This window comes from Dasypus novemcinctus, chromosome 23, assembly GCF_030445035.2.
Source record: "Dasypus novemcinctus isolate mDasNov1 chromosome 23, mDasNov1.1.hap2, whole genome shotgun sequence".
Classification (NCBI taxonomy): Eukaryota; Metazoa; Chordata; class Mammalia; order Cingulata; family Dasypodidae; genus Dasypus; species Dasypus novemcinctus.
The window spans coordinates 1,904,684-1,930,052 of record NC_080695.1 but is presented as its reverse complement, the minus strand read 5'-3'; the positions used below and the strand labels follow the sequence as shown (position 1 = coordinate 1,930,052).

The following is a 25,369-nucleotide window of genomic DNA, read 5'->3' as shown; positions in this document are numbered from 1 at the left end:
GTGGGCCTACGTGGGCAGCCAGCTCCACCGTCTGGCGCAAGCCGCCGACGACATCACGCCCGCGATACAGCCCCCGCGCGGGGCAGCGCGACACACACGGCCACCCAGCACCCCGCAGAACTGCCGCAGCGCAGCGGCGCGCCTCCAGCGCCCGCCTTTATAGCGGCCGGAGCGGGGCGGGGCCGAGCGACGCAGCAACGTGCCGACGTCACGCCCGGCGGCGGGGGCGGTGCCAGGACAGCGGCGGCGGCGTCCCTCGTCTCCTCAGGCTCCGCATCCTCCTCCCGCGCCTCAGCCGCTTGGTCTCCCGGGCCCGCATCCGCCTCAGACCCCGGCTCCCCCGGCCCCGCATTCTCCCTGCTCCGGCGGCCCCCTCGGCCCCTCGGCCCCGCATCCTCCCGGCTTCCCCGGCCCCTCGGGCCCGCATCCTCCCGGCTCCCCGGGCCCCTCGGGCCCGCATCCTCCCGGCTTCCCCGGCCCCTCGGGCCCGCATCCTCCCGGCTCCCCGGGCCCCTCGGTCCCGCGTCCTCCCGGCGCCCGCGGCCCCTCGGGCCCGCATCCTCCCGGCTTCCCCGGCCCCTCGGGTCCGCGTCCTCCCGGCTCCCCGGGCCCCTCGGGCCCGCGTCCTCCCGGCGCCCGCGGCCCCCCGGCCCCCCGGCCCCGCCGCCATGGGCACGCGCCCGCCGCGCCGCCGGGGCGAGGGCAGCTGAGGCGGCGCTACTATGGGCGAGCGCGGAGCAGGGCCCGAGCAGCCCGAGCAGCCCGGGCGCCCCGCGCGCCCCCGCCCGCCGCCCCCGCGGGGATGCCCGCGCCCGCCGCCGTGCCCTGAGCGCTTTGTCCGCGCGCCGCCGTTCGCCTCGCCATGAAGACGGAGCCGGCGCGGCCCGAGGAGGCCCCGGGGCCCCCCTGCGCCCCGGGCCCCGCGGACGGCGGGCGGGGGCGGGCCGCCGGGGACACCTGCCGCGGGGGGGGCCGCGCCGAGGCCCCGCGCGAGGGCGTCGCTGCCCGCCCCTCGGGCCCGGCCCCCGAGCCCGGCCCGCCGCCCGCGGAGCCCGCGGAGCCCGGCCGGGGCTGGTCCCGGGCCGCGGGGCCGGACGGTTGCGCGCCGCTCGGCGAGGAGGAGCTCGGCGGCGGCCACCGGGCGGGGGCCGGGGTCGCCCTCCTCCCCCGCTTCATGGACCCGTCGTCGGGCGAGCTGGCCCTGGAGCAGCCCTCGGGCTGCGGCCCGACCCCCGCCGCCCCGGGCGAGCCCGCCGGCTGCGAGGAGGAGGCCCCGCGCCTCCGCGCCGTCTTCGACGCCCTGGACAGCGACGGGGACGGCTTCGTCCGCATCGAGGACTTCGTCCAGTTCGCCACCGTCTACGGGGCCGAGCAGGTAACCCCGGGGGGCTCCGGGCTCTGCACACCCTCGCGTCCCTGCCTCGAGGGCCGCGCCCCGGGGGGGCCTCGCCTGTCCTCTCGGCTCGCCTCTGCCCGCCGCAGCCTGAGCGTCTCGGAAGCCCAGGCCCCCCGCCCCCCGAGAACGAGGTTCCGCCTCAGGGAGCCCCCGGCCGCGCGAGCGGGGAGCCCTCGGCGGTCCAGGGCCGGCTTGGCCCAAGGGGTCCTTCAGCGAGGAGCCCGGGGCCCCGCGCGGCTGGCGTGTGCCCCCCCGAGGCCGGCCGGCCGTCCTGGCTCGGGAGACGGAGCGCCTGGGGAAGGCGGCTGGAGTTTCACGTTCTCACTGACGAACTTGGTGCGGAAGAGCAGGGGGCGCGTGTCCGAGCCCCCGGGAACAGCGCGGGGCGGCAGCAGCGGGGCCGTGGGCAGGGCTCGAGCCCTTCCGGAAGGCCAGGTGAAGACAGGCAGGGCTGTGCTCTCCTGCTAACCTGGGGGTCACAGGCAAGGTTACCAGTGTTCACTTTTAAATTCTAGATCTGTAGGCAATCCCTGACGTGCTGAGAGGAGACTTTTCCACACGCAGACCTTTAAGCGGGTGTGGAGGTACGTGTGCGTGTTTGAGCCAAGATGGTCCTTAGGAAAAGGTAAAATGGACACGCTGCTCTTTAAGGCGTCAACCATCACAGCCTTCGCGAGGAATCCGTGTGCTCGCAGAGTACTTCCTGTAGCAGTCGGGGCTCCAGGCCCGGTCCCGGCGGCCTGAGCCTGGTCCTCGTGTCTGCGGAGTGACTGGAAGATGTTGCTCAGGAAGGCCCTCCTTCCTCTTAGTCTGGTGGATGAAGAGATGTGCCACCACCAGTTTCCTGTACGTCTTTAATGGATTGTGGTTCCTAGCGTGGCTCCTTCCAGGCTTTTCCTTCTTGCCTTTGGTCCCAAGAACATCTTGGGTATCCTTGGGTGTTGTTTGCTCATGTGATTTTATCTCTTTCTCTCCAAACATATCCTCTTGCTTAATTAAACCCATCAAAGGTTTTGGGCAAGTCCTAAGTCTGCTAGAGCCCTGTGCCTTTATTTTTTCATGGTGTCATTCCCACAGTTGTCTGAGGTGTTAAGCCCAGTCCTAGAACAAGGACTAGAACTACGTCTTTTCACGCTTAATCCTTCTTAGATGGTTTCTGCTTGTATTTATGTGGTGGCTCAAAAATATCCCTACAAAGCCTTTTTTATTGACTTCCATAAAATTCTTTTAATTTGAGAAGCATTTCTTGTCATATCTTTCCTTTTTGATCACATTGGGAAAAACTTTGGGTTACTGTTTGGGACTGAGTTTTCTTGTGATCACAAAGCAGAAATTAGTGGAATTCTTTGCTTCTCTACCCTGACAGCGCCTGGTGGAATCTGAAGTTGAGGGGTGCGGCCTGGATAACTCAGGGTGTGCGTGAAGGTGGAAGAGGGAAGGGGGTCTCTTGTGGCCTTCTCCCCTTGTCCTTTCTCCTGGATTGCTCAGGAAGGAGGGAGGTTGGAAGTACTGTCATGTCTGGACTTGGGCTGGATTCCTGGGACGGTGGTAGATAACTCTTGTTTTCTTTGAGCTTGTCTAGGTTGCTATTTTGGAGCTGATAATTTATAGGGTGGCAAAAGTTGATTTTTGTGTCTATTTAAGTTTGCTTGTATTGTGACTCAGACTTGTTCTTTTCTAGGCTCATGTCAGAATACACCTTAAAGGAGCAAAGAGAAATATTCTCTTGAAATAGTTTAGAGAAAAATGAAGAATTCTACCTCATCATGATGATTTTTTAAAAAAGATTTATATATCTTCCCTCCCATGTCTCTGTCTGTTTTACTCGTTTTTTCTTTTTTTCCCCTCGAATTGTATGCTCTTTGTTTTTTCTTCAGGAGACACTGGGAACTGAACCTGGGACCTCCCATGTGGGAGGTGGATGCTTAACTGCTTGAGCCACATCTGCTTCTATCATGATATAACTTTTAAATGAAAATTCTTAATCATACCCAAGAGTAGAGAGAATAGTTAAATGAACCCCTGCAACCATCACTCAGCTTCAGTTATTTTCAGCAGTCTTGTTTCATTTTGTCTAAACCACTCCCTACCTCTAGGTTATTTTTGAAGCAGATTCCTGACTGTATATCATTTCATCCATAAATATTTCAGTATATAGCTTCCAAAGATAAGGATTCTTTTTTAAACATGACTCATGATTTTTCAAACTAAATCAGGGCAATAAAGATCATAGGTTTTTTTTCTTTTAAAGATTTATTTTATTTATTGATTCCCCCCCCACCCCTTGCCACTTGCTTGCTATCTGCTCTCTATGTCCATCCGTTGTGCGTTCTTCTGTGTCTGCGTGTCTCCCTTTGTTGTGTCATCTTGCTGTGCCAGCTCTCCGCGGGCATGGGCCGTCAGCTCTCCACGGAGCGGGCCAGCTTGCCTTCACCAGGAGGCCCTGGAATGTGAATCCACGGCCTCCCAAGTGGTAGACAGGAGCCCAGTTGATCTGAGTTACATCCGCTTCCCTAGACCATAGGTTTTTGTACTTTTTGTACTTGAGATTTCAAGACACTGAGCACATGAGTCCCTTAGGCCAGTTCGGTCACATTACTGCCCTTCATAGTACCAACTAGATGTTTTGATGATTGTCAAAGTTTCAGAGGTGGCACGTTCAGCACCTTTTACGTAATCTGTTTATGAAGGTAGCATTTAAATTATTTAAATGGAGTATCTGAATTTTTAATGGAATCAGCTCCCATTCATAATACAAATGGTTCTTGTGTCCCTCTTTCTTTAGCAATGTCATGGTATGTTTGGATTTCATTACATCATCTGGTGATAGATCAGGTGTGGTGCAATATAATGCGTGTTAGAAGGAGTTGGAAGGTGAAAGGAGAAAGAAAAGGACTATTGTGGAATTATTGGCTGTATCTTCTTTTTTTTTTTTCTGAGGCATTACCAGGGATTGAATCTGGGCCCTGGTATGTAGGAGGCGGTGCTCAGCCACTGAGCTACATTCAGTCCTTTGGCTGAATCTTCTTGAAGGAAGAATTTATGGTTAGGTACATCAAGGCATTAGGTGTGAAGTTGGGATAGGTTATTTTTAAGGCCTGACCATCTCTGGAGATACTTCATTGACATGACCCCTTCATACTGGGAGGACTGAGGTTTTGTAGGCACTGCCAGTGGATTAGAAAGCAGAAATGGTAAAACAAATTGTGAGAGTGTCAAGAGAAAGGATTGGTTTCTTTTTGTTTTATTTTTTAAAGGAATTAATCCTAATCTTAAAGATTGCCCTCACAGTCACTTAAGCATTTGCATTTTAATAGGCGCTTTGGTTCTTTTCAGATACCCTCTACTTTGGAGCCTGTGATGCCCTTCAGTAACCTTGGTAGGAGCCGCTGGTCCTGTTTGGCGCTTGTAGAGTGGCTGCTCAAGTTAGTGTTGTGCTCAGGAGGTCTCCCTTTTCTTTCCTGCACCTCATCTGGTGGGCAGGTGGAAGTCCCTAGGGACGTTTGACTGTACCTTCTAGTTGTACTGTCCTTCCCGGTCTCTGTCCTTGGTCTAGAACAGGGGGTCTTAACAAGGGGTCTGTGAGCTTGGATTGAAATTCAAAAAAACATTATTCTTGTGGGGATATGTTGCTGTGGGTGTGATATTTATTAAGTAATACACAGTATATTATAGACTTAGTAAGGGGTTTATGGTTTCCAACTGACTGGCAAATGGGTCTGTGGAACAAAAAAAGTTGAGAACCCCTGGTCCAGAATTTGTGTGTGTGTGTATGTGTGTGTATGTGTGAGAGAGAGCACGTGCTGGTATTTGTGTTGTGTGTGTTTACCTCTGGGTCTTTGTGTACAGGTTCAGTGCTTGGTCACAGGCAGTCTTTTTAGCGTTTAAAAAGGGCTTTTTTCATACTATAAAAGTAACACATGCTTATTATTTAAAAAAAAAAGACAAACCAGAAAAGACTGATTTGTGTGCATGTATATATTTATATATACACACATATTAAAAATGACTGATAATCCCCACACTTCTGAGAAAAATGCCATTAGCATTTCAGTGTATTTCCTTGGATTTTTTTGTGCATGCACGTACTCGACTATGTATAAAATTACACAGTTGAGATCATATTGGGTAGAAGCTTAATTATTTATTTTTTTAAAGATTTATTTATTTCTCTCCCCCCGCAGTTGTCTGCTCTCTGTGTCCATTCGATGTGTTCTTCTGTGACCGTTTCTATGCTTATCAGCGGCACCGAGAAACCATGTTTCTTTTTATTGTGTCATCTTGCTGTGTCAGCTCTCCATGTGTGCGGCACCATTCTTGGGCAGGCTTCACTTTCTTTTGCCCTGGGTGGCTCTCCTTATGGGGCGCACTCCTTGTGCGTGGGGCTCCCCCACACGGGGGACACCCCTGCATGGCACAGCACTCCTTGCATGCATCAGCACTGCGCATGGGCCAGCTCCACACGGGTCAGGGAGGCCGGGGGTTTGAACCGCGGACCTCCCATGTGATAGGCAGATGCCCTATCCATTGGGCCAAGTCTGCTTCCTGCTTAATTATTTTTATACTAGATGTTCAGTGCTTTAGAAAACAAAACTAAATTATAGCAGTAAAGAGAAGAGAGAAAAACAAGAATCACCTCTAATCCCACCAGCCAGTGAAAACTACTGTAAGCATTTCATTGTTTTTCAACAGGATATATGTATGTATATCAAAATATATGTACGGTTTACTTCCTTGTACAACAATGGTATAGTTAAATGTTTTGCTTTGAAGCTCTTTTTTGAGCCAAGATTTTTGAAATTGAAAGTCTCAGGCATCAGGTGTATACTTTAATGGAATTGCTAGTGGTGATTCCAGTTTAAGATCTAACTTACTGGAAGAATTTAATTCCATGTAGACTACACAGGAAAGGTGGTAAAGGCCACCGAGTTTATGGAGTGCTTCCCTTTCAAACACTTATTTTGTTTAAATTCTGGAAACAGTCTAAATATTAGTTTCTAATATTCTAATCAGATATCAGATAAAAGGCATAAGTATCCACCTAATACTATTATGTAACCCTTAAAAATGGTAATTACAAAGGATCCAAAGTAATTTAGATTAGCACTTAGGGTATAAGTGAATAGAGTGGTATACTAAGTGTTATGTATACCACAATTATAACTATGTGAAAGTTATGCATTTGAAAAAAGACTTGAAATATGTATAAAAAATTAGTTGTATAAGTGTGTATGGGGAAACGGACTTTGGCCCAGCGGTTAGGGCGTCCGTCTACCACATGGGAGGTCCGCGGTTCAAACCCCGGGCCTCCTTGACCCGTGTGGAGCTGGCCCATGCACAGTGCTGATGCGCGCAAGGAGTGCCGTGCTACACAGGGGTGTCCCCCGCGTAGGGGAGCCCCACGCGCAAGGAGTGCACCCATAAGGAGAGCCGCCCAGCACGAAGGAGGGAGCAGCCTGCCAAGGAATGGCGCCGCCCACACTTCCCGTGCCGCTGACGACAACAGAAGCGGACAAAGAAACAAGACACAGCAAAAAGACACAGAAAACAGACAACCGGGGAAGGGGAGGGGAATTAAATAAATAAAAATAAATCTTTAAAAAAAAAAAAAGTGTGTGTGTGTGTGTGTGTGTGTGTGTGTGTGTGTGTGTTGGGCGTTACTTATGTAGGAGTAGAGTCTGGTGGGAATAGGGTCAATTTTATTTGGAGTATTTGTCAAATTTTCTGTTACTGATTTTATTTAAACTATTTTTAAAATAATTATTTTGAAAACTAATACCTATACAAACATATAGCACAAATTTCAAACAGTGCAATAGGGAATCCAGTAAAAACTTTCATTACAATCTTTAGGAAAAGACCCGAGTAAGTCCTAAATGTAAAATGTTCATGTTTTATGTTGACTCAGAGTTTTTGGGTTTTATGTGAATATGCCTATATTAGTCAGCCAAAGGGGTGCTGATGCAAAATACCAGAAATTGGTTGGTTTTTATAAAAGGTATTTATTTGAGGTAGGTGCTTACGGATACCAGGCCACAAAGCATAATTTACTTCCCTCACCCAAGTCTACTTGGAGCAAGATGGCTGCTGATGTCTGCGAGGGCTCAGGCTTCCTGGGTTCCTCCCTTCCAGGGACTTGCTTCTCTCTGGGTTCAGGATTCCTCTCTTCCCAGGGCTTGCTTCTTCCTGAGCTCAGGGTTCCTCTCTTCCTGGGGCTGGCTTCTTTTTCCTCTGTGAGCTTGCTTCCTGGGGTTTCAGCTTAAGTCTTCAGCATCAAACTCCAACATCAAAAACCTCAGCTCTGTCCTTTGCCATGCCTATTATCTGTGAGTCCGCCCCTTGGTGGGTGGGACTCAAAGCCCTAAGAACGTGGCCCAATCAAAACCCTAATCAAAGCTTAATCACGCCCAGGTACAGACCAATTACAAACATAATCCTTAACTATATCAAACTGCTACAAGGCCACATACATCTGAAGAAACTCAGATTTTCTAGTAAATTACAGAACTTTATAAAACGTTGAATTAACCTGTGCAGATAGTTATTTTTTATGGATTTTTGGAAAACTCCATCTTAGAAAGTGCCTCTAATTCTTGAAGCTTAGCTTCCATGTAGACATTGTGTTTTCATCAGTATCTAACTTAAGTGAATCTAAGGTATTTCATACTTGTTTTTAGACAAATGACATTACTCTTGTTACAATTTTCTGAGTCCTTTGTTTTTCATAATTTTCAAAATCAGAGCTAACTTTGAGTGTCCTGGCTTTGTCGCTGAATCAGGTGTCCCAGCGCCTCAGTCGTTAAGTGTCCAGCTGCAGGTCCCGCCAGCGGAGTGGTGCTGCCCTTCTGCAGGGCACCGTGTGCAGCTCGTGCAGAGAGGGAGCTTGCAGAGTGGAGAGTTATTTAATATCAGGCAGACGAAGGGCCAGGCAGCCTTTCAGCATTAGCTGTAAATAGAGTATGCGCTGCTACTCTGTTCATCTAAGGCCTTTTGGCACACAGCCTGAGTATGGATAACTTGAAATTCTAGCTGTTTGTGACATGTCTTTTGAAGGCATATATCATCAATGATATATATTTCCCGGGATTCTAGTTTGTTAAATGCTCTGTTTTACTTTTTCTCTTACCGGGGAATTTTTAAAAAACATTTACGAAGTTTCTAAAGGTGCCTAGAAACATTGGTGTCTAGGATAAATACTACCACTGTAGTCAAAGTGAACTTACCTGTTAATATTCTTGTTTTGAGCTAAGGCTCCATGGTATTGGGACTTTATTGGTGTTTTGTTGATATCAGAAACTTTTATGATTCTTTGTTCTTTTCGCATATCCTGATTTCTCATTAAGCAAGTTTATCCACCTTAAAGCCTAAAACTCAGGTTTTAAGATATGTAGTATCTGTTGACTAAGTCTGTTTGTAGGTGATTTGTCTGTTAAGATGAGAAGAATTTTATTTAGAAATAAATCATTGAGAAATCTGTCAGCAGAACGGTGTGCTTAGAGTTTTACTGTCAGAAGTGGTCCAGTGGCTTATAAGCTGCTCCCTGCCACTGTATTGATTAAACATGTTTTTAAGCTCCATGATAATTTTTATTTTATTAAGAGATTGGTTGAACCACAGTGAAAGTAAGGGGAAATCCACATTGATTATAGAGATTAACATTTCCTCTAAAAGCTTACTAAAGTAATTTATTATTATTTTTATTTATTTACTTTAAAAAGTTAATTTGTGGTAAAAGGTACATAACAGTTCATTTTAACCAATTAAAGTATACAATTCTTTTTTTAAAAATCAATTTTATTGAAATGTATCCATAAACCATACAGTCCATTTAAAGGGTACAATCAGTGGCATTTGATAAAATCACAGAGTTGTGCATTCATCACTGCAGTCAATATTAGAGCATTTTCATTACTTCTAAAAGAAAAACCCCTTCCCCTTAGTAGTCACCTCCCAGGCCCTCTGTCCTTCCCCTCCCATACATAACTACTAACCTATTTTCATCTCTATAAATATATTTATATTTACTATTGTATGGGAGGAGTCTAACAATATGTAGTACTTTGTGTCTAGTTTCTTTCACTTAGCATTGAAGTATACAATTCTTTTCATTAAGTACATTGACAATACTGTGTGACTTTGAGCACTGTCTACTTCCAGACTATTTTCATCATGCCAAACCAGAACTATGGTCACTTAGTAATTATTCCTGATTGTCCCCACCCCGCCCTGGTAACCACTAATCTCCTTTCTGTTGTCTGAATTTACTTATTCAAAGTATTTCATAAAAGTGAGATCCTACAATATTTGTCCTTTCATATCTGGCATATTTCACTCAACCTGATATCTTCAGGGTTCATCCATCTGTGTTGGCACATCATGTACCAGCACTTCGCTTCTTTGTGTGGCTGAATCATATTCCATCATATGGCTAGACCACATTTTGTTTATCCGTTTCTCTCTTGATGGACACGTGAGTTGCTTCCACCTTTTGGTTATTGTGAATAATGCTGTGATGGACATTAGTGTACAAATATTTGTTTGAGTCCCTGCTTTCAGTTCTTTGGGGGTACATATCTATGAGTGGAATTGTCAGGTTATATGATAATTCTTTTTTTAAAATTCTATTATATACTTTTTTTTCTTTTTCTTTTTTTATTAAACTGTTTTTTTTTAAAAGATACATAGATCAGTAAAAAAGGTTATATGATAATTCTGTTTAACTTTCTGAGGAACCGCGAAACTGCTTTCCACAGCAGTTGCGCCATTTCCACCAACAATATGGAGGGTTCCTATTCCCCGGAATCCTTGCCAACACTTGTGGATATAAAGTGGTATCTCTTTGTAGTTTTAATTTGCATTTCTTTAAGGGCTGCTGATGTTGAGCATGCTTTCATATCCTTATTGTCCATTTGAATATCTTCTGTGGAGAAACATCTATTCATTTCCTTGGCCCATTTGTTTTTTTAAAGATTTATTTTATTTGTTTATGTCTCCCCACCCCCTTATTGTTTTTCACTTGCTGTGTCTATATGTCTTCCTTGTTTCTTTTGGAGGCACTGGGAGCTGAACCCATGACCTCCGATGTGGGAGGGAGGTGCGTAATTGCTTGAGCCACCTCCATGCCCTGCTTTGTTGTGTCTTTCATTAGGTTTTTCCCTCCCATGTCTCCTGTTGCATCAGCTCGCCACATCAGCCCTTCGCATCAGCTTGCTGTCTTCTTTTAGGAGGCACCAGGAACTTATGCTCCCTGCTTTGTTGAGTCTCTCAGTATGTTTTTTCTTCTTGTGTCTCTTGTTGTGTGCTAGCTCACTGTCTTGTTTAGGAGGCACCAGGATCTGAACCAGCGACCTTCCATGTGGTAGGCAGGATCCCAGTCACTTAAGCCACATCCACCTCCCCTTGGCCCACTTTTTAATGGGGTTGTTTGTCTTTTTGTTGTTGAGTTATATGAGTTCTCTGTATATTCTGGGTGTTAAACTCTTACCAATTATATAGTTCCCATATATTTTCTCCCATTCTGTATGTTGTCTTTTCACTTTCTTGATGGTGTCTTTTTTTTTTTAACAAATCAATTTTACTGACACATATTAAAAAAGATACAGTTCTTCCAAAATGTACAATCAAAAGTATTTGGTTTAATCACATAGTTGTGCATTCATCACTTAATTATAACTGGAGTATTTTCATTATTTCAATAATAATAATTTAAAAAAAACAGACACAATTCTTCACCTCTCAGTCTCTCTCAGTTTCCCCTGCTATACATAGCCATTATTTCTGGCTATTTTTGCACAAATATTTATCTATTAAGCAGTTTTATTGAGATATATTCACATACTATATGATCTATCCAAAGTGTGTAAACTTTTTTTTTAAGTTAGCTGTTTTTTTCTTTAATTACATGTTTTCCCCTCCCCCTTCCCCACCCTGCTGTTTTTGCTGTCTGTGTCCATTCACTGTGTGATCTTCTGTATCTATTTTTTTGTCTTCTCATCTTTCTCCTCTAGGATTCACCAGGATTCGATCCTGGGGACTTGTGACGTGGAGAGAGGTTCCCTATCAGTTGCACCACCTCAGTTCCTGGTCTCTGCTGCACTTCACCTTGGCTCTCCCCTTCGTTTCTTTTGTTGCGTCATCATCTTGCTACATGACTCACTTCTGTGGGCACTGGCTCACCGCACGGGCACTTGCCTTGCTGCATGGGCACTGGCTCACCGCGTAGGCGCCCGGTTTGCTGTGCAGGCACTTGGCTCACCACACAGGCATGGCTCGCCATGCAGGCACACTCTCTCATTGTCTTTTTCACCAGGAAGCCCCAGGAATCAAACCCAGGTGGAGGCCTTATCACTTGAGCCACATCTACTTCCCTATAATCTTTTTTTATAGTTTGAATCTGAGATACCTTTTTTATTTTTTGAAACTCATAAAAATCATTTTAACTATTTTCAAGTGAACAAGTAAGTGCATTAAATACATTGTAAGTGTTGTGCAACTTTCACCACAATCCGTATCCAGAACATTTTCATCATCCAAATTAAACTTCACTTCATGCCCACCAAGGGTGCAAGCGGACACAGAGAGCAGACAGCGCGGGGGGGGGGGGGGGGGGGGAGGGGAGGGAGGAAAGGGAGAGAAATAAATAAAATAAATCTTAAAAAAAAAATTTATAATTTCCTTTTGATATTTTTAAAAAGATTTATTTATTTTTTATTTCTCTCCCCTTCCCCCCTCCCCAGTTGTCTGCTCTCTGTGTCCATTCGCTGTGTGTTCTTCTGTGTCTGCTTCTATTCTTGTCAGCGGCACCCAGAATCTGTGTCTCTTTTTGTTGTGTCATCTTGTTGTGTCAGCTCTCCGTGTGTGTGGCACCATTCCTGGTCAGGGTGCACTTTTTTCGCGCTGGGTGGCTCTCCTTACAGGGCGCACTCCTTGCACGTGGGGCTCCCCTATGCAGGGGACACCCCTGCGTGGCAGGGCACTCCTTGCGCGCATCAGCACTGCACGTGGGCCAGCTCATCACTCGGGTCAAGGAGGCCCTGGGTTTGAACCTTGGACCTCCTATGTGGTAGGTGGACGTCCAATCCATTGGGCCAAATCTGCTTCCCCCTTTGATTTCTTGTTTGACCCATTGGGTTGTTTAATACTGTGGTAGTTTGGAGGTATATGGAATCCACAAAAAGTAGGTTCTTAAAACTGAATTCATTCCTGTGAGTGTCAATGCGTTGTAAATAGGCACTTTTGATGAGGTTACTTCAGTTAAGGTGTGGCCCGGAATGGGTCTTAATCCTATTACTGGAGTCCTTAACTATCAGAATCAAACCCCAACAGAGAGACAGAAAATTATGGGAAGAAGAAGCTGAAATTCAGTGGAAAAGAACAGAGAGGCCAGGAGAGGCTGCCATGTGCATTGCCTTGTAACAGAGGAGCCAAGGACCAAGAGTGGCTGGCAGGCAGACTCAGAATGCTTGTCGTTGGAAGAAAGCATCTCTTTGATGATGCCTTGATTTGGACTTATTTTAGCCTCAAAACCATGAGCTAATAATTTCCCATTGTTTAAATCAACCCATTGCATGGTATTTGCTTGAGTAGCCCAAAAATTTCCAGTTTTCCTTCTGTTGTTGATTTCTAGCTTTAGTTCATTGTGGACCAAAAAGATATTTGGTATAGTTTCAGTATTTTTCAATTTATTAGGATTTCATCTGTGGCCTAATATATGGTCTGTCCTTGCAAATGTTCCATGTGGGGGAAGAGGATGTGGCTCAAGCAATTGGGCTCCTGTCTACCATATGGGAGATCCAGAGTTCTATTCCCGGGGCCTCCTGGTGAAGGCAAACTGGCCTGAGTGGAGAGCTGGCCCACACGGAGTGCTGGTTTGAGTGGAATGCTTGCCTGCACAGGAGTGCTGGCCCACATAGAAGTGCTGGCCTGCATGGCAAGCTGGCCCTAGCAGAGAGCTGATGCAGCAAGGTGACACAACAAAAAGATACACAGGGGAGAGACAATACGAGACACAGCAGGCCACAGAGCTGAGGTGGCACAAAAGAATGAGCACCTCTCTCCCACTCTGGAAGGTCCCAGGATCAGTTCCCAGTGCCACCTAAAGAGAAGACAAGCAGACACAGAAGAATATACAGCAAATGGACACACAGAGCAGACAATAATAAGGGGAGGGAGGGAAATAAATAAATAAATCTTAAAAAAAAAGTTCCGTGTGTACTTTAGAAGAATGTGTATTGTGCTGTTGTTGGGTGGAGTGTTCTATATTTGTCCGTAGTTTTGACTGGTTAATAGTGCTTAAGTCCTCTGTTTCCATGTTGATCTTTTGCTTAGATGTTCCATCAGTTATTGAAAGTGGTATATTGATGCCTGCAGCTATTACTGTAGATCTGTGTCACCCTTCAAGTCTGTCAAAATTTTTTTTCATGTATTTTGAGTCTCTACTGTGAGATGCATATGTTTATAATCATTATATCTTCTTAATGGATTGAACCTTTTATGAATTTATAATATTCCCCTTTTTTGATTTAAAGGCTATTCTGTCTGACAATAATATAGTCCCTCCACCTCTCTTTTGATTACTCTTTGCATGGAATATCTTTTTCCACCCTTTTACTTTCAGTCTCTTTGTGTCTTTGTACCTAAAGTGAGTCTCTTTTAGACTCCTTATAGGTGGATCATGCTTTTTCATCCAATTAACCAATCTCTGCCTTTTAATGGGAAAATATAATCCATTGACATTTACAGTAATAACTGAGAAGGAAGGATTTATGCCTGCCATTTAGCTATTCATTTTCTGTATGCTTTGTATGTTTTTTTTTGGTTCCTCAGTTACTCCATTACTGCCTTTTTTTGATATTTAGTTGTTTTTCTGTAGTGTACCATTGATTCCTTTCTTTCCTTTTCTCACTAGTATCAACACAATTTCAATAGTTTACAAATACTTCTATATATCTCCATCCCATCTCTTTTATATTGTTATCATTTCAGATTACGGTATGCCCATTAACATGATTTATAATGTTACTTTACACATTTACCTGTTAAGTCATATGGAACGGGGGGGAAGCAGTTACAGACCCAAAGTACAGTAATATAGGATTTTATACTTATTTGTGTAATTACCTTTACCAGTGTTCTTCATTTCTTCTTTTTTGTTTTTAATTTTACTTTTTAAAATTTATTTTCCTTCCCTTCCCCCAGTTGTCTGCTCTCTGTGTCCATTCACTGTGTGTTCTTTTGTGTCTGCTTGCATTCTTGGTGGCACTGGGAATCTGTGTCTTTTTTTGTTGCATCATCTTGCTACGTCAGCTCTCCGTGTGTACGGTGCCACTCTGGGGCTGTGAATTTTTCGCATGGGCGAATCTCCTTATGGGGAGCACACCTTGTACATGGGGCACCCCTAAGTGGGGAATACCCCTGCATGGCATGGCACCCCTTGCGTGCATCAGTACTGCGTGTGGGCCAGCTCACTACATGGATCAGGAGGCCCTGGATTTGAACCATGGATCTCCCACTTGGTAGGTGGACACTCTATCAGTTGAGCCAAATCCGCTTCCCTATATATATTTTTTTAAGATACCAGGGCTAGGGATTGAACCCAGGCCTCGTATGGGGGAAGCTGGCACTTAACCACTGATCCACATCATCTCCCCTGAGTTGGCTTTTTCATTTGTGTACTTTTTGATCATGTTTTCTTGTTTTTAAGAGGCACTGAACCTGGGACCTCCCATGTGGGGAGCAGGTGCTCAAGTGCCTGAGCCACATCTGCTCCCCTGTTGCTGCCTCTCGCCACCCCTCCTCCCCTTTCCAGCCGTCGCTATCTTTCCCGCCAGTCCCGCCCATATTGCCAACGTACAATCTGCCCTCTTCCCCGGTAACTGCTTACCTCGGGGCTGTCCATCAGCTTCAGCCTGTCCACTACTGCCCCGTAGCTAGCCCTCCCTCCATCTTACTCCTCCCTCTCAACCCTATATAACCTAGTGCACTTCCATAATAAAGCAGACCTGTTCTTGCGCTCAAGCGGTCTCCGTGGTTTTTTCCCAAACCGCGCGTCCCCCACGCCTGGAGAACCGGTGCTCCCTTCAGGAGTACTCCCCGCCGGCGGTTCGGCAGGAGCGAGCCCCCCCCCCTGACTCTTGGGCCTGAGCGAGGCTAAGCCCTCCAGCCCGACGGCACTCCCCAACTAGGTTTTTTTGTTGTTGTTTTTGATAGCTGGAATTGTATGTGTTTTTGCTTCCAAATGGGGAATGGAAAAAGACAAGAGAAAAAATAATAGGTACTGGGAAGCGACTGTGGCTCAGTCATTTGGGCTCCCGTCTGTCATATGGGAGGCCCTGGGTTCATGTCCCTGGGTTTCCTTATGAAGGCAGGCTTGCCCGCACCTTGCGTAGAGCTGACTCAGCAAGGTGATGCAACAAAAAAGGGAGACAAGCAAAAAACCCCCAAAAACATGGAAGAGCACATAGCGAATGGACAGAGAGAGGAGACAGCAGGCAAGCCACAAGAGGGGAGGGAAAAAAAATTGATTCTGCCTGGTTAAGACTTCGCTGCTGCTTTTGTCTGAGGGGGTTGGAACACTGGTTCTGTAGCCAGTCCCCCAGCGACCTGAAGTTGTTCATCAAAAGCAATCAGATCACACGCACCTGGATTTTGGAGGCCTATGTCCTTAAAACTCACCCTAGCTACCCTCAAGCTGTGCCAGGAGCCCAGGATGCGGTCCCCACTGCTGCCTGCCATACAGCTGCTGCATGGGGCATGGGAGCTGCTGATTGGGGTTAATTTCATCCCAGATTTTCTCAACCTTTTCCCTCAAAGCTGTAAGTGTTCCACTAGACTTCAGAGTTCTGAAATAATTGATTCAGACATTTCCTACCAGTTCAGTAGTTGTTACGGTGGAGGGATTGATTCCTGGAGTTGCTACTCCACCATCTTCCCACAGTCCTCAGTTCTGTGTTGTTTTTTTGTTTGTTTATTTTGTTTTTTTCTCTATTCATCAGTAATTCTTCCCAGACTTTCCACTGTGGTCTCGTTCAGTATGCACTTTTGGAATTCCACTTTTGTTTGTATCGGCTCCTTCTCTTATGCAGGGGCTTGCCCCCACCCTCCTCTGGGCCTGCTCCCCACTTTGGGAATATCTCTGGATGTTTCTCCCAAGTTGGCTTTCCTCTGGGAGGTGGAGTGAGTTGGAGTCCCCTGTCTGGAAGGGTGGAAGAGCATCTATTTCTATATTCAGACACTGAAGCAGGCATTTCTTTCACACTCACCCCTACCCCGTTCCCATTCCTGAGCTTCTCTGGGTCTGCAGGATGGTCTGTCCTGTTCTTGTTGGCACTTTGTAACCCTTAAGTTTCCTTGTTCTCTGCTCTGTAACCATCTACTGTGCATCTTCCAGGATGTTGGTCTCTCTCCTCTGGATTGTTTCTCTCCAGTGGACTGTTAGGAGGGAGAGGGGGTATAGTCATGCATTGTTCACCACAGGTCATCACATTTTGGATCTCTCTTCTTTAACGAGCATTTGTGTATGTTTTTTCTTAATGAATCCTGTGAAATAAGTAGAGTAGAAATCATATATACTATAAAGCTGGGGAGTAGCCAGGCCAGGATGCAAACTCTTCTGCCTTTCTTGTCTCACAGATGTTTTCTATGCTCACATGTAATCGATGTGAAAGCTATACAGACAAATGATTTGTCCTCCACAAAAGGCAGTTCTCGCCCAAACCCCTGGTCCTGTGGGTGTGAACCCATTTGTAAATAGGATCTTTGAACGTGTTATTAGCTAAGGTGTGTGCAAACTGAATGAGGCCAAGCCTTAATCCAGTATGGCTGAAGTCTTTGTAAGCAAAGGAAATTGGACAGAGTGGAGCCAAGAGAAGCAGCCAGAAGCTGGAAGTCAGTGGAACCCAGAAGAGAAAGATGTTACCATGTGCATCACCCTGTGACAGAAAAGCCCAGGAGCCCCGGAGATTGCAGCCAGCCAGGAGCTACCGACCCTGGGAAGAAGCAAGCCTTCCAGGCTCTGAAACTAATTCATTCCTGTTGTTGAGCCAACCCGTTGTATGGTATTTGTTTTAGCAGCTAGAATCTAAAGCAGTCATCCTGTGTGTGTGTGTGTGTGTTTGCATGTGAAAGTTTTCACATTTTGACAAACTGCACATATGTAATTAGGCTTTTATGACTGTTTTAGTTTTCTTAGCTGCTCAGGTAAGTACCATGGAGTGGGTTGGCTTCAACCATAGGAATTAAACGACTTACAGTTTTGAGGTTAGGAAAAATTCCAGATCAAGACATCATCAAGGCAATGCTTTCTTGCGGAAGACTGGCTTTCTGGGCTGGCTGCTGGGGTCCTGGGTCCTGGCTACTCTGCCACATGCAATGCATGTGCGGCCTCTCCTGGCCTCTCCCTTCCTTCATGCTTCTGTTGGTGTTAGCCCCTGGCTGCTGCTGCTCCCTCTTGGGCTTTCTCTCTCTGCCTCTCTTTTTTTTCCCCAAAGATTTATTTTATTTATCCCCCGCCCCCAAGTTGTCTGTTCTCTGTGTCCATTTGCTGCATGTTCTTATTTGTCCGCTTCTCTTGTTTTCAGCAGCATGGGAATCTGTGTTTCTTTTTGTTGTGTCGTCTTGCTGCATCAGCTCTCCGTGTGTGCTGCGCCATTCCTGAACTTTCTTTCGCACTGGGTGGCTTTCCTTACAGGGTGCACTCGTTGAGCATGGGGCACCCCTACATGGGGGACACCCCTGTTTGGCACAGTACTCCTTGCACGCATCAGCACTGCTCCTGGGCCAGCTCCACACAGGTCAAGGTGGCCCGGGGTTCTCTCTCTGACTTTCATTTCACTTATAAAGGACTCCAGGAATATGATTAAGTCCCATCCTGGGCCACACCTTAAATGAAATAACTTCACCAAAAGGACCTCTTTACTGTGCAGTCAAACTGGAAAGGATAAGTTTAAGCACATGTTTTTCTGGGGTACAAACAGCTCCAAACCACCGCAGCAATCATGGAATATTCCATCATGTTGATGTATAATTATCACTGGGCATTTATTTTTCCAAGTGAATCTGTTAGCAATAATCCCTCTAACTGTATAAATTACTTTTCATATACCTAACTTCTAGCAAGTCCTGATTTTTGTGTTGGGAAAATTGAATTTATTGTTTTGGGCTTTGGAGTTGCGGATATTTGGATGACCAGTCCGACTTTCTTAGCATTTCAGATCTTTTCTGTGGTATTCAAAATAGGTAAGGAAGGAAGAAGACAAAGTGCTTGGATGTGTTTCTTGGAAATACGTCATTTGTTTCAGGAAAAAATTCCTGTTAGCAGGATCTGAAATAAGGTCCCTGTAACTGCCACCTGAGAAGCTCTGAGCCAAACTGCTGTCCTCTCCTTTTCACTGGGTGTGCCCTGCCTGGCAGGCCGTTAGTCCTAGCATCCTGTTGCCGTGCACAGCCCTGAGCCACCACAGGCTTCTGTAAGGAATTAAGGTGCTATGTAGTTTACAGCATTCTGGCAAAATGGCTTTGGAAGTAGTTTTTTTGTGTGTGTTAGTTATGTAAGATCTGTTTTTCCACCCATAAAATGGATATGTTACTTAAATTTGAGGAAACAATGGTGTCAGGTTGGGCTTTGGAGACCAGCCTGGGTTTCCCTGCTGGCTCAGGTGCTTCTTAACGCCCGTTTTCAGGAAGTCATCTTTACTGAGCATTATATGCCAGGAAGTGTCAGGTTCCTCTCTTAGTTCATAGAACTCAGATAATCACCAATAATTCCAAACAGTTATAAATGCTGTGAGGGAAAAGCAGATTGTTGAGAGGCTGTGTAACAGGGAACCTGACCTAGTTAGGAGAGTGTCCCTGGGGAGGTAACTTGTCTCCCTCCCTCCCTCCTTTCTTCCTTCAGTTTTGAGCTGACATTTTGAAGTTGAGTAGAACTAACGAGGCAAAGGCTGGGAAGGGAGCAGAAGGTGCGCTCCAGGTGGAGGTGCAGTGGGGAGAGCCTGACGGGAGGAAAGAAGCGCTTTGGAGGGCCTAGGGTCATGAGGCCATGGCATGGCTGGGAATGCAGGTTTTTATCCCAGGGCAGTGGGAAGTCACTGGAGTTTTAGGTAGAGAAGGTACATATCAGCATTGGCTTTCAAGAGGTCACTCTTGTTGCTGTTTGGAGGGTTGATTGGAGAGGACAAGAGTGGGTGGGGCAGACTAGGTAAGAGGTGGTGGTCAGGTGCAGGCCCAGCTGGTGGCTGCTCAGAGGAGGTGGTGGTCAGGTGCAGGCCCAGCTGGTGGCTGCTCAGAGGAGGTGGTGGTCAGGTGCAGGCCCAGCTGGTGGCTGCTCAGAGGAGGTGGTGGTCAGGTGCAGGCCCAGCTGGTGGCTGCTCAGAGGAGGTGGTGGTCAGGTGCAGGCCCAGCTGGTGGCTGCTCAGAGGAGGTGGTGGTCAGGTGCAGGCCCAGCTGGTGGCTGCTCAGAGGAGGTGGTGGTCAGGTGCAGGCACAGCTGGCGGCTGCTCAGAGGAGGTGGTGGTCATGTGCAGGCCCAGCTGGTAGCTGCTGGGAGGAGGTGGTGGTCAGGTGCAGACACAGCTGGCAGCTGCTCAGAGGAGGTGGTGGTCAGGTGCAGGCCCAGCTGGCGGCTGCTCAGAGGAGGTGGTGGTCAGGTGCAGGCCCAGCTGGCGGCTGCTCAGAGGAGGTGTTGGTCAGGTGCAGGCCCAGCTGGCGGCTGCTCAGAGGAGGTGGTGGTCAGGTGCAGGCCCAGCTGGCGGCTGCTCAGAGGAGGTGGTGGTCAGGTGCAGGCACAGCTGGCGGCTGCTCAGAGGAGGTGGTGGTCACGTGCAGGCACAGCTGGCGGCTGCTCAGAGGAGGTGGTGGTCAGGTGCAGGCCCAGCTGGCGGCTGCTCAGAGGAGGTGGTGGTCAGGTGCAGGCCCAGCTGGTGGCTGCTCAGAGGAGGTGGTGGTCAGGTGCAGGTACAGCTGGCGGCTGCTCAGAGGAGGTAGTGGTCAGGTGCAGGCACAGCTGGCAGCTGCTCAGAGGAGGTGGTGGTCAGGTGCAGGCACAGCTGGCGGCTGCTCGGAGGAGATGGTGGTCAGGTGCAGGCACAGCCTGGCAGCTGCTCAGAGGAGGTAGTGGTCAGGTTCAGGCACAGCTGGTAGCTGCTCGAAGGAGGTGGTGGTCAGGTGCAGGCACAGCTGGCGGCTGCTCGGAGGAGGTGGTGGTCAGGTGCAGGCACAGCCTGGCAGCTGCTCAGAGGAGGTGGTGGTCAGGTGCAGGCACAGCTGGCGGCTGCTCGGAGGAGGTGGTGGTCAGGTGCAGGCACAGCCTGGCAGCTGCTCAGAGGAGGTGGTGGTCAGGTGCAGGCCCAGCTGGCAGCTGCTCAGAGGAGGTAGGGGTCAGGTGCAGGCACAGCTGGTAGCTGCTCGGAGGAGGTGGTGGTCAGGTGCAGGCACAGCTGGCAGCTGCTCAGAGGAGGTGGTGGTCAGGTGCAGGCACAGCTGGCGGCTGCTCGGAGGAGATGGTGGTCAGGTGCAGGCCCAGCTGGCAGCTGCTCAGAGGAGGTAGTGGTCAGGTGCAGGCCCAGCTGGTAGCTGCTCGGAGGAGGTGGTCAGGTGCAGGCACAGCTGGCAGCTGCTCGGAGGAGGTGGTGGTCAGGTGCAGGTACAGCTGGCGGCTGCTCGGAGGAGATGGTGGTCAGGTGCAGGCACAGCCTGGCAGCTGCTCAGAGGAGGTAGTGGTCAGGTGCAGGCACAGCCTGGCAGCTGCTCAGAGGAGGTGGTGGTCAGGTTCAGGCACAGCTGGCGGCTGCTCGGAGGAGATGGTGGTCAGGTGCAGGCACAGCTGGTAGCTGCTCAGAGGAGGTGGTGGTCAGGTGCAGGCACAGCATGGCGGCTGCTTGGAGGAGGTAGTGGTCAGGAGACTGAGTGAGGGCGAGCGAGGAGAGAACTTTGGAGGCGGTATTGAAATGACGCGCTGGCTGGTGAGGTGTGATGGCTGTACATCCTTCCTGGTGTTCTGTCTTAAACAGCTGCGTGGGTGGGGGCCACCCACTGGGTGGGGCTCCTCCCCAGTCCGTCATCTGCTCCTCCCCCAGTGGCTGTGGTGGGGTTAAGAAGGGGGGACAGACAGCAACATGGAGACCTCCTCCGTCTTCTGCTCCGAGCCTTTCCGAGAAACTTGGGAAAATCAACTTATGTTGCTTTTCTCCAACCATTAAGATCACTGATAACGAGTTGTATTTGTGATGTTGTTTTTGAAAAATCAAGGCAAGGCTACAGAAGCAAGTCACACGGGGTGGAGACTCCCCAGCCCCCCTCAGCGAGGCCGAGTGTGCTCTTGCTTGGGATGAGCCCACCCCTCTCCACCTCCACCGGCCAGTAAGTGTTGCTGAGAAAGTCAGAGGCCCATTGGTGGGCAAGGGATGGAAATAAATTATTTATTTGAAATATCCTGTCGCAGTACCTAGCACACTATGGTTTCCACTGCCAACGATTTCACATCCCTGAACCCTGGGCATGTGCGGAGGAGCGTCATTCATTGGGCAGACGTTTGCATCCCTGTGCCCAGATTCTGTTCTCTCTGGTTTGTAATAAAACCGCCCTTGAGTGACCGGTCCTTTGTTGTGCCTAGTAATTTTTTTTTTTAGGCGGTATTGGGGATTGAACCCAGGACCTTGTGCGTGGTAGTAGGTACTCAACCACTGAGCTCTCCTGCCTAGTGCTTTTGATTTAAGTATTTAAAGGATAAAGAACCCTGTATCCTATGAACTGTGGAGTTCTCTGTTAGATGCTTGCTACTCTTTGAAATGGCAAGTTAGTACCCCACCTATGTCTTGGGAGGTTTGGGGATGGTAGTTGGAATTATAAATTTAAAGGAAGTCTTTGACTCCCCCCCCACCCCGTTCCCTGCCTCACCTTGCCATGTTCTTCCTGGCTGGCCTCTGCTTTCCCGCTAATCTAGAGTTTCTCAAGCTTCAGAGACATCTGAATTCCTGGGAGCCTGGTTTAACAGACTGCTGGGCCTCACCTTAAGTTTCTGCTTTGGCAGGTCTAGGGTGAGACCCAAGAATCTGCATTCCTAATAAGTTGTGGCCCAGGAACCTACTTCGAGAGCACCTTCTCCTAACCATTGTTTCTCAGTGAGTCTGAGCTTGTCAGAATCGAGCAGCCCAACCTGCATCCCAGACCATTTAAACTTGAATATCTGGGGGGTGGGATCAGGCACGAGAGAATTTTAAAACTTCCCAGGTGATTCCATGATGTGGCAAGGTTGAGAGCTTTGCTCCTCCCAAAGCAGGTGGTGGTGGGGGGGCCTGACCTTCACACAGGAGCTCAGTGTCTGCGAGCGATACTGTCTTTTGTGGGTCTTGGTGCAGACCACGAAATGGGGACTGTTCCTTAGACCAGGAAGCTTGTCTGAGGACATGCTTTAAGAGGGTCAGGAAGACAGAGCAGTGGGCAGAGCGACCAAGATTGCGACCAAGAGACACCGATGGGGCCTCTGTCCTGGGCTGGCTGTCAGATAGATGTGGAAAGCCCTTGGTTTCAGAACCAGTTGCTCTTTTTAAGTAATCAGTAAATAAGCAGTGTTTGTGGTCAGCCCTAAAAGTCAGTGCTTTATGGTCCCCCCATTCCCCATATACCCCCTTTGTCAGAAGGGGTTCCTTCCCTGCCCAGACTAGGTGACGGGTACCTGAGGCTATACAAACTCTGAATTTTAGGTCTTTTCCTGTCATCCTGTAGCCTGGAATACTTCTCACGGGGGAAGGAGCTGAGGACTGGTGGCACAGCCCGTCTGCTCGGCCCCTGGGAGGGGACATGGCACTTCCTCCTCCTACTCTTGGTGCTTTTATGGTGTGGACGAGCAGAATTAGATAACCAAGGAGAAGAGTGTTGTTATTCTGTCTCATGATGTGTCTTTCTGTTGGGTGGCCAACTTTTGTGAGCCGTCCAAAGGACAGAAATGTGATCAGCAGATTGTGTTTTGTGTCTGTGCTTGGGTTTCAAGTGCTGTGCCAGGGACAGGGAGTGACCCTTTGAGCGCTGTGTCAGCTAAAACCAGCAGGGGGCTCTTGTTCTATCCAGCTTCCTTGTCAGGTGGTTCAGAATGAAAAAGGGACAGGTGGATAGGTGTGTGTGTATGTGTTCCTCCTGAGAATCAAAAAAGACTCTACTAGAGTAGTCACCTCTGGGAGTGCTTATCCCTCTCCTCTTACTTCACCTGTTCTCTCTAACCCCCTTTTTTTTTTTTTCCACTTGTTTACGAAGTTTTATTACATTACAGCGTTGGGTGGGTTGGTGTTTTAGTTTGCCAAAGGGTGGCCAATGCAAAGTACCAGAAATGGGTTAGCTTTTATAATGGGGAATTATTTTGGGTAAAAGCTTACAGTTACAAGGCTGTGAAATGTCCACACAGGGCATCAAAAGAGATCCTTTCTTAACAAAGTCAGCTGCCATGTGGTGAAGGAAGATGGTCACCAATCTCTGCCAAGGCCCCTGCCTTCCTCTCCAGAATCTGCGGCATCTCCTGGAGCTCAGCTGAGGGCAACCAGGCCTAGGGCTTGTCTCTTCCCAGGCCTGCTCTGTCAGTCTTGGCGGCTCCGCTTTCTTCCTAAGTTCCGCTGTGAGCTCTCAGGCGTAAGGCTTTTTTCTCCCTGGACCTCAACTCTTTGAGCCTCTCGGGGGCTTCTCTCCTTGCCGCTCAGCTCTGGGTGAAACTGGAGTCCTTTTTCTCACATGGCTGGATCAAATACGGCGGCTCCCTTTTCCTGTATGTATCTCTGTCTGTCTCTGTTTATATCAGGCCCAGAAAGAAGGAAGAGACCCAACCTGAGTCATACCTCATTGACGTAGTCCAACTGAAATGGTCTCACACACACAGGAGTGGATTAGTTCACAAACATAATCTTTCTTTTTTTGAAATTCATAAAATAATTTCAAACTGCCACAGTTGGGTTGGTTTACTATATTAAAATCTAAGAAGAATAAGACTTCATTATTTTGCTATTGAAAAGCTCTTTCATTAGAAAATCCATCTCTATCAGTATGATTCACTCTGACTGGTGAGGATGGATGAAGCCACTAAGTAGCAGACATTTTCTTCCTAGTTGTTTACTTCTCAAGAAATGCCTTCAAGGAGTCTGACTTTGGCGCATTAAACAAGAAGTTAGCAGTTAGTGAAGCTTTATTAATACTACTGAGAACATTTTGGTTATATTCTTTTGTGTATCTTCTGTGTTGCAGTGTGGGGTGGCATCTAGCTTAAGGCCTCTATGACTTAACCTGTAAACTGGAGGTCCACTGGGGCCACCCTAAAAACATTTCTGAGTTTTTGTATACTTCCTTTTGTAGTATTGCCATTTCCTACAAGCTTCAGATATATGCTATTATTCTATCTCTCTAAATAAGGAATGAAGGATAAATAAGTGCCTCCTCTTTTCTGTCTTTGCTTTTGGTTTAATATTTTACTTAATAGCCCTATTTAAAGAGCAAAGTGCAGAAAGATTAGGCAGAAAAAAATAGATGATATTGAACATAATGGGAGGCTGAAGAATTTTCATTTTGTGCCACCTTAGAAAGTTTTCTCTTTAGTTGAGTGATCTCTTTAATTAAAAATTTTGTGGTAGTCACAGATATTCTACTGAACTACAGTTAACTTTATTGACCAGCGGTGGTCTGATACTCCAAGGTTTAAGGGTTAGCGTTTTGGAGCTTCTAGAACTCTTTAGTCCTTTTAGGATTGGGTCCTAGGTGCTATCCTAGTCTATTTGAATGAAATCTCCAAAAATTAAAACAATTGTGTAATGGTAAACAAGCACACAGGAGTTGATCCCTCTTCCTCCTCCTGAAGAGAACAACGCTGGCGTGGCATTTGGGCATTTGGGGCTGAGCCTGAGGCTTGAGGAGGCCGAGGCCTCTCCTAGGGAGAGAGGAGCTGCCAGGAAATCCGTGGGAGCCACAGGCAAGGACCTGCCTTCTAGGTGCTGTTCCTTCCTG

At 47.9% G+C, this 25,369-nt stretch overlaps 1 protein-coding gene across 3 annotated transcripts in view; it reads left to right on the top strand.

Moving 5' to 3' along the window:
- Positions 1–234: 234 nt before the first annotated feature.
- RAB11FIP3 (RAB11 family interacting protein 3) overlaps positions 235–25,369 on the top strand; it is a 103,612-nt gene continuing 78,477 nt past the window's right edge. For all 3 annotated transcript variants that reach the window (XM_071211103.1, XM_058285577.2, XM_058285576.2), the window contains exon 1: positions 235–1,375. In XM_071211103.1, the coding sequence (XP_071067204.1) occupies positions 863–1,375 (513 nt within the window). In that variant the 5' untranslated portion in view covers positions 235–862. The remainder of the gene's footprint in view (positions 1,376–25,369) is intronic.